At 34.9% G+C, this 9,439-nt stretch overlaps 1 protein-coding gene across 2 annotated transcripts; it reads left to right on the forward strand.

The window, feature by feature from the left end:
* Nucleotides 1–1,230: 1,230 nt before the first annotated feature.
* On the forward strand, nt 1,231–7,799 carry LOC136232772 (general transcription factor IIH subunit 2). Of its 2 annotated transcripts, XR_010690607.1 has the most exons (5): nt 1,231–1,658; nt 3,270–3,731; nt 5,068–5,440; nt 6,540–6,754; nt 6,921–7,799. XR_010690607.1 is itself a non-coding variant. In XM_066022167.1 (4 exons), the coding sequence occupies exons 1-4, from the start codon at nt 1,362–1,364 to the stop codon at nt 6,662–6,664; spliced, it is 1,257 nt and encodes a 418-aa protein (XP_065878239.1). In that variant the 5' UTR covers nt 1,231–1,361; the 3' UTR covers nt 6,665–7,799. The 2 variants fall into 2 exon arrangements, 1 of the variants encoding a protein (XP_065878239.1); XM_066022167.1 differs by having other exon boundaries at nt 6,540–7,799.
* The last annotated feature ends 1,640 nt before the right edge of the window (nt 7,800–9,439 follow it).

A 9,439-nucleotide genomic window follows, 5' to 3' on the forward strand; every position in this document is an offset into this window, starting at 1 on the left:
TATTTATTTATCGAGGTTTAACTGTAGCTAATCTTTTTACTTTTTTTAATCTCTAAATTCTATCATCCAAATTAAATGTTAATAAAAATAACGGAAATTTCATTAAAATTTTTGTTTATGTGATCATTCCTTTTCATATTTAAACTCCTAAACGAAATTAAATTTTTAATTCTCATTTTTATCACCTGCATTTCTTTTCCATTATCTTCTTTACCTCTCACCTCGTTAACCTTCAAACTCCTAACATATAAAGTTAGAGAATATATAATTATTTTAAAAATATATACTAAGTATTTATAAATTGTTGGGTTAATTACAAACAGATGCTTTGTGATTTCACGGATTTGTAGATGAGTACCTGTGGTATTTTTCGTTACAAATACAACCATATGGTTTGTAAAATTTTCATTTTTTGTTGACTTTACCAAATATGGCCAATAACGACCTCAAAATAAATTTTTTCCAAGAGATACAAATTTTCATTTTGAGGTCATTATCGGCCAAATTTGATAAAATCAACACAAAATAAAATTTTTTTCAAACCACATAATTACGTGTAACAAAAAATACCATAAATATCCATCCGTAAATCCGTGAAATCACAGTATATCTATTTGTAATTAAGCCTAATTTTTTTACTCATGCTATTTTAATTGAGTTTATATGGATTAAATGCAGAGTTGGTCACCGAACTTACTTGATTATCTCAAAATGGTTACTCAACTTTAATTTGTCTCAATAAAATCATTCAACTTTGAGTTTTGTCTCAATTAAGTCACTATTACGATTTCAGTGATTAAAAAACATCGGAATGATGACATAAGTGATACGTCAATATGAGACAACTTATATTTCTAACCGAAATGACACATGACATCCACATATGCGCCACCTGACTATCACATGTCGATTATTTTTATGAAAAAAAAACTAAAATTTAGTTTTTTTCATAAAAATATCCGACATGTGCCTGTCACATTTCATTCCGATCAGAGATTTGAGTTAACTCATGTTGATGTGTTACGCATGTCATTATTTCGATGCATTTTAACCACTAAAATCAATGGAACGATCTAATTGAGACAAAATTCAAAGTTAATGATTTTATTGAGATAAATTGAAGTTGAGTGAATATTTTGAGACAACTATATAAATTCAAGGACCAATGATGCATTTAACCCGAATTTATATGGTTAGAAGTGCTTTTTGCAGGGAGATTTGTGTGCAGCTAGTTCTAGTTGTCAATACACGAACTCTGATTTTTGCGTCTCTTTCTTTTCGAAGAATCAAATCCAATTTAGGGTTTCAGTTGCAGAAAAAAAAAATTAACTATCTATCTGGTCAGTGAAGTAGGAGAAACAATGAGCACAAGTGCGAAAAGACGGTTGAATGGAGAAGCAGAAGAAGAAGAAGAAGAAGAGGATGAGGATGAATTTGATGGCGATGGACTTGAAGCATGGGAGAGAACTTATGCTGATGAAAGATCATGGGAGGATCTACAAGAAGATGAATCTGGACTTCTTCGTCCTATTGATAATACAGCTATTTACCACGCTCAGTACCGTCGCCGCCTTCGTTCCCTTGCTTCTACTGCAACTGCTGTTCGCATCCAGAAAGGCCTCATTCGTTTTGTTTACATTGTTGTTGACCTATCTAGGGTATGTGAATTTCGTTTCTTACTAAGTAGTTGCATATATTGGACTTTTATAGGTTTAATTTGATTAGATAATCAAATTGGTTGAAAATGGGGTTCGCTTTCTTTGCATTTGATCATGACTTTCTCGAATCAGTTTCAGGGAAATGTGTTTAATAGCCTTGATAGGATTTTTGGCTAATTTCTATGTTTCACGAGAACTTTGATTTTGAAGTGTTTCACTCTGTTTTGGAAACCCAAATTCTCAGAAATTGGGATGAACTATTTTAAAATGAAAAAACCTCATTTCCCCCCTAATTTTTGCCTAATGTATATATAAAAGAATGTGATAAGGTATAAATCTAGGCCTATGATTATTGGGGAGAATGGATTTAGTCTCCACTTACAAAATAGTGTAACTTAAGCCTAAATTTCAAGCATGATTAAAGGAAGATGAATCTTTTTTCATGTTCTAACCAGCCTCCAAACACCACTATTCTGGCTATCCAATAAGTCTTGTAATTGTACATTTTTTGTTATGGAAAAATTTCATCTTCCGGTAACGAGGTTTGAAATTGCACTGTTTTAAGCAAGTTAAGCTTAAGATTGCATAGTTGTGTATGGGAAGGCTAAATCCGCTCTTCCCCAATAACTATAGGACTAAATGTAGGAACATTTCCTAGGTAGAGGATAAGTTTAGGCATTTAGGACCATTTCAACATTTGGTTGCAGCTTTCATGTGGAAACTTTATTCCATTGGTCTTGCAAATAATAGTGTTAGCCATGGGTTTTTAAGCCAATAACAGTTGTCCCTCCCTAGTGTTGAGGAGTTGATACCTTGTTTGTTGTCAGGTTTGGGGTTCAGTTCCCTACTCGGTCAAAATCCAGCCCTTATTGGTGGATAATCTGTAAATTCCACTATACCTAGACAGAAGTTTGTGGTTTCCCTGACCTTGGAAGTGGTTAGGTCTACCTAGGGCTGTAATCGAGCCGAGTCAAACCGAGTTTTGGCAGAAAACTAACGAGCTTGGTTCGAGCTCAAAATCCTGTTTGAGCTCGACTTATTAAGGAAATGAACTGTTCGCGAGCAACTCGTTTATTTTGTTCATAAGCTTTGCTCGCAGGAAGCTCGTTAATTTTGTTCATGAGGTTTGCTCACGAGAACCTCCTTAATTTTGTTCATGAACTTTGCTCGTGATCAACTCATTAATTATGTTCATAAGCAAGCTCACAAGCAAAACTCATGAACAAAACTACATAGTTTTACATTTCCCCTTTATAGAATAATATAAATATTATTATTAAAAAAATAATCAAACCAAGCTTGCTCACGAACCCGTTCATGAGGCATTATAACCGAACTTGTATATGGTCTTGTTCACAAACCTAAGACCGAGTCTGCTTGTAAGCTTCCGAGCCGAGTTTCACTGTGCTCGAGCTCAGCTTGTTAAAAATCGAGCCTCAAAATTGTGTCAAGCTCGGCTCAATTATAAATCGAGTCGAACGCGGTTGAGCTTTTATCGAACCTCATTGTAAGCCCTACACCTACCCTTACCTAAACTTATTGTTACCAAAAAACTATGTTTTCTTAAATAGGCTTTTCATCTTGTTTCTAATTGTTTGGATTAATCTATAGGCAGCAAGCGAGATGGATATGCGACCAAGTCGAATGGCAGTGATTGCAAAGCTTGTTGAGGGTTTTATTAGGGAGTTTTTTGACCAGAATCCACTTAGTCAGATTGGTTTAGTGACTATAAAAGATGGAATTGCTCATTCATTGACAGAGCTTGGTGGTAGTCCAGAGTCCCATATTAAGGCTTTGATGGGCAAATTGGGATGTTCTGGTGATTCCTCACTACAGAATGGTTTAGAGCTCGTCCATGGCTATCTTGATCAAATCCCCTCATATGGTCATCGTGAAGTTCTTATCTTATATTCAGCTCTTAGTACTTGTGATCCGGGAGATATATTGGACACTATCGAGAAATGCAAGAAATCTAAAATAAGATGTTCTGTAATTGGTCTCTCAGCTGAAATGTTTATATGCAAACATCTTTGTCAAGAAACTGGTGGATCGTATTCTGTTGCCATGGATGAGGTGAGTTCTAATGGTTCTTTTTATTATATGGAATTGAACTATAGCGTTTCTGTGTTTCGTGTCCATGGCCATTTCATATTCATTTCCGTTGTCGTTTCAAAGCTATTTTATGAAGGTCATGTTTTATAAATAGCATTTTCCATGTCCATTTCTATGTCTATGTCCGTATCCGTGAGACATAGGAATTGAACAAACTGTTACTGTTTCACAATGAAAAGGCTATGGACATCATATAAGCTGTTTAAAATGCAACATGGCCTCTTTGTTAGGAGTTAATTGCATCCATGGTTTTCCAATACAAAAATACCATAAATCTTAAATTCTTAATGAGAAATAATTGCTGTTTAACTTTGGTTTCATCCATGGTCATTTGTATGGAAACCAACAGACACATTCGCCGGAGATGCCACGTGGATGATAGGTCATCAAAATTTTGCTACGAGGCGAATTTTTGATGAAAAGTATATATATATATATATTAATTTCCATATGGTGAGATTTTGATGGCATGTGATCCACATGATATCTCCAGTAAATGTATTTGCTGATTTCCGGACAAAAGGATCATAAGTGAAGCCAAAATTAAACAACAATTTTCTCGTTAAGAATTTAAAATTTATGACATTTCTATTCTATTTCCTATAATTGGAGGACCATAGATGTAATTAACCTCTTTGTTAGAGATTTAGTACTTGATGAATGTTGTAATGTAATGAAACATTAAGGCATCTAAATATATCTTGTAAATGAATTTTTTACTTTCTATATGATTTTTTCTACAGACTTTAGTTCCTTGTTTTGTTTTGGCTTAATACATCGTGAGCTTCTAAAATTAACTCAAAAAGTTGATTAGGCTCTGAACTCTTACAAGAGTATCTCGTTAGTCCTCCGTACTTGCTTAAAGTGACCTATTGCCCCTTAAACTTGTTTACAGTGTGCCATCCGCCCCTGAACTTGATCCAAAAAGCTGATTGGCCCCAACGCGTATGAGAGCTGTAAGCTCAATGACAAATATTGTCTCGTTAGCCTATGTACTTGTTTAAAGTGACATATTAGCCACACAAATTTGTTCGCCCCTGAACTTGCTTAAGACAATATATTTCAATTTGTGCAAATCCAATCTTGTTTTGCCGCCACGTGGTCTTAACGGGTCAATCATGTCAATTTAAGCAAGTACAGGGGGTCGACGAGACACTTTGTAAGTTCAAAGTACCAATCCAGGCTAAATTCATGGAGCTCCTGATGTATTAAGCCTTTTGTTTTTGTATAGTACTTTCTGCCATGATGTTACTCTAAATTCAGATATAAGTATAATTTATGTATGTCTCTTAAATAGGCTCACCTTAAAGAGTTAATAATGGAGCATGCACCGCCGCCTCCAGCAATAGCAGAATATGCAATTGCTAATTTGATAAAGATGGGTTTTCCACAAAGAGTAGCAGAAGGTTCCATTTCAATTTGTTCTTGTCACAAGGAAGTTAAAGTTAGTGAAGGATACATATGTCCTAGATGCAAGGCACGTGTCTGTGATCTTCCTACTGAATGCCGTATTTGTGGTTTGACACTTGTTTCTTCGCCTCATTTGGCCAGGTCATATCATCATCTCTTCCCTATTACACCATTTGATGAGGTCTCGCTACGTGTTAGTGAATTACATCATAGACCATCAAAAAATTGTTTCGGCTGCCAACAGAGCCTAATCAGCCCTGGTAAGTTAGCTGTTTTTATGCATCCATTTATATATGTGAATAGATAGAGATAAAATTGTAGGCCTCAAACATGCTAGCCTCCCAAACTTGGCCAGAAAAGTCTGATGATCCCTCCAACTTTTAATATGAACAATTAGTCCCTTTTAATGTGATATGATTAGTCGTCCTACGTGGCACGTTTGAATTTGATCCAAAAAACCGATTCTCCCCCTAACTTTTAAGGATATTTTATTAGCCTTTTGAACTTGCTTAATGGGATATGATTAACCTCCTATGGTTACGTGGCAGCATAAAAGGAGATTTGGGTAAGTTGAAGTGCGTATCACTTTAACCAAGTTCAAGGGCCAACGAGTTACCTTAAGCAAGTTTAGGAAGTCAATAGGTCACTTTAAGTAAGTTTAGAGGGTCAATCACTTTAGTAAATTTAGGAGACTAATGAGACAACTCTTAAGTTCAGGTGGCCAATTTCAATGAGGGGTCTGATATATTTAGCCGTGCATATTACTATAAACAAGTTTAGGGAATAGATCACTTTAAGTAAGTTTAGGGAGTTAATAAATCACTTTAGGTAAGTTTAGGAGGTTGAGACATCTATTTAGGGCAATCGATTTTTTGGGCCAAGTTCAATGGGGGCTCTGATGTATTTAGTCGTGCATATTAATTATAAACAAGTTCAGGGAACCAATAGTTCATTTTATCCTATCTCAAGGAGAGCGGCTTTTATGGCCAACTTGGAGGGGCATTTTCTTGGGTACCTAAACTATAGAGCTACTAATATATTACCTCCGAACTTCATTTCTAGACATAAAAACACTTGAACTTTACATTAACGTAACCTTAAAGTCAAAAGCAACAAAAATCCGAAAAACAATCAACGAAATGATGACCTAGACAAGTTTGACTATATAATTGACTCTTTTTTTTCACCATGTCAGCAAAAATTATGGTCAAATACATATTTTACCTTCATCATTTCGTTAATCTAGGAGCTATAATGTTAATCGCTATAGTTCAGGCGCCACGAATGTAATTTATGCCGATTTCTTTAACTCTCCCTGAGCAATTTCATTTCCCCTGATTTTTACTGATTTTGTGACAGGAAACAAAGGCAACGTTAGTGTTTGTTGCCCAAAATGTAAACAATACTTCTGCCTTGATTGTGATATTTATATTCACGAGAGCTTGCATAACTGCCCAGGCTGTGAGAGTTTCAGGCATTCATAGGGAGTCACCACTGCCGAATACTGCTGCAGATTTTTTCATTGCTCCTGCTGCCATGCTATCTATTCTTATTTCAGCCCTTTGAAACAGCGGGTAAATTGCACCGATTATCACTGAAATTTAGGTTACGCAAAGGTCACCGCATTTCATTTTATTTTGGTAAAGTCATTGAACTTTCATTTTTTATTTCAATCAAGTCATTCAGGCTAATTCAAGTTCATTTTTTTTTATTTCAATAAAATCATTCCGGCTAATTCAGACAGAAAAAATCTATCAGTCCGGCTAATTCAGACAGAAAAAATCTATCAGAAGAGTGACGTTGCAGCTACATTGGAAATGATTGATTTTTGCATATGACATGAAAGTCAAATACTTGAAATTGTCACGTGGTAGCCTTTTTTTTTTTTTTTTTGCTTCATGTGGCACACTTGTGGTTGCCATGTCATACAAATACTGTGATCATTACATCATTATTCCGGTAATTTTTTCTATTTGAATTTACCATATGATTTTACTGAAATAAAAAGGAAAGTTCAATTAATTCATTGAAAGAAAATGAAGCTCGGTGATTTTTGTGAAATAGCTCCCAAAGACAATCAATACAATTTACTCGGGCAGATACAAGTTTATTATCGGCACTCTTCCAAGGAAGGAATGATTTGACGATTATAATTGTCGTGCTCGGGAGGTCGAATTTTTCTCTTACAATCGCCAATTTCAGATGTGGCAGTTGTTTTGCCTCTTTTAATATGGATTCTGGATAAAAATGAAGAATTGCATATCATTCTTTTCTCACTGGATCATAAGCTGCAGTGTAATGAGAATAATTCATATGATATAGCGGTAGATGCTTCGAAGGTGGCGACATGACAATTAGGGCTATTAATTTTTTGACATAATACGAGTTATAATGAAAACTCGATGGATATGCCCCGTGTACGATTATCATTTTTGTTGTATTTCCAGGCAAGTTTAACATTTTAACATATTTAAAAAAAAATTTGTAAACATTATCTCAAATTGCATTGAAGGGCTATTTTTTTTATATATTATGCATTGAGCTCTTGATATTTATAGTTGTTATATAGTTAGTTGTAAATATTAAACTCGTGAAAATGTATTATCTATATTTTATTTATTCGCATCTGATTGCATTTTTTATAATTAGAAAATGATAAGGTACTAAAATAGCCTCAAGGTTATTGGATAAATATCAATTTGACCTTTACGTATAAAATAGCGCCAGTTTAATCCAAGTGTTCTGAAATCGCTATTTAACCCAAATGTTTTGAAATGGTGTCAATTAAATTCTACTATTTTATCCCTTTCTTCTTCGAGGTGATTAGACGAAACTATAATTACCAACGTTATAAAACTTGGATTGCAAACTGGTGAGGAGTCCGGTCCAAGCTAAGTTGGTTTGTTTAACATGATACTAAACAACTTGAACTTTTGGAAATTTTCATTTGAGGTTGTTAATGGTAATTTTTAGAGTGTCAAATTAAAAGATCATCGATTTTAACAAAGCGAAGAATCACATGCATGTATTTGACAATTCGTGTAATCACGTGAGATTTTTAGAATTTGCTCTATATATTATAGAGTAATGGAGAAGAAGTGATTTGTTTACTGATTGAACTTGCGTATATAAAGAATTCAAAGACTTGAGATATACAGAAAGTAACAGAAAGATAATTACAAGGTATTAATAGGATAATACTAAAAATTATTAACAACAATATAACAGGATAAGTATGCTAACAATATAACAAGATAAGTATGTCAACTAAATACCACTCAATCCTTATCACGCCCCCCTCAAAACGGTCGGTCAAGGGGAGAGACCAATTTTGCGAACTAAGGAAACAAAGGTGGAACGAGGAAGTGACTTTGTAAGAGCATCTGCAAGATGATCAACTTTAGCTATATAGGCCATCCAAAGAGTTCCAGATTGCACATTTTCACGAACGAAATGATAATCTAAAGCAAGATGTTTCATTTTTGAATGAAAAATCGGATTGGCATTGACATAAGTAGCACCATCATTGTCGCAGTAGATAACAGGATCAGTGGATGATGTTAAGCCGAGCTCTTGAAAGAGATTGCAGAGTCAAAGAACTTCAGCAGTGGCACTAGCCACGATGCGATATTCAGTCTCAGTAAAAGAGCGTGCCCGTGTACGTTGCTTTCTTGACGTGCATTAGATGGGATTTTTGCTAAGATACTCAATATAGGCAGTAGTGGAGATGTAATCATCCTTATCACGAGCTCAATCTGCATTTGAAAAAGGCGTGAATAGTGAGTGGGGAATCCTTATGAAGAACCAATCCTATAGTTTGAGTGTCCCCCAAATAACGAAGAAGACGTTTTAAGGCTTGCATATGATCTTCAGTTGGACGATGCATGTATTATTGAGCTAATTTATTTATCGAGAAAGCAATATCCAGTCGAGTCAAACTAAGATACTGCAAACTACCAAACAGAGCACGATATTCAGTTGGATCTTGGAGTGTTGTTCCGACTAACGTTAGAGGAGGATGAGTTGTTTGAGGAGTAGCAACTGGTTTAGTATCATCCATGTTAGCCATGCATAGAATGTCAGAAATATATTTTCTTTGAATCAAGAATAATCCATCAGGATGAGGAAGAATTTCAATCCATCAGGATGAGGAAGAATTTCAACTCTAAGAAAATATGATAACTCGCTTAAGTATTTGAGAGAAAAACGAGTTGAAATGTTGGTGTTGAATGTCTAAAGAAATTATGTAGAATTAATAG

This window comes from Euphorbia lathyris, chromosome 6 (assembly GCF_963576675.1).
Source record: "Euphorbia lathyris chromosome 6, ddEupLath1.1, whole genome shotgun sequence".
NCBI classification, from domain to species: Eukaryota; Viridiplantae; Streptophyta; class Magnoliopsida; order Malpighiales; family Euphorbiaceae; genus Euphorbia; species Euphorbia lathyris.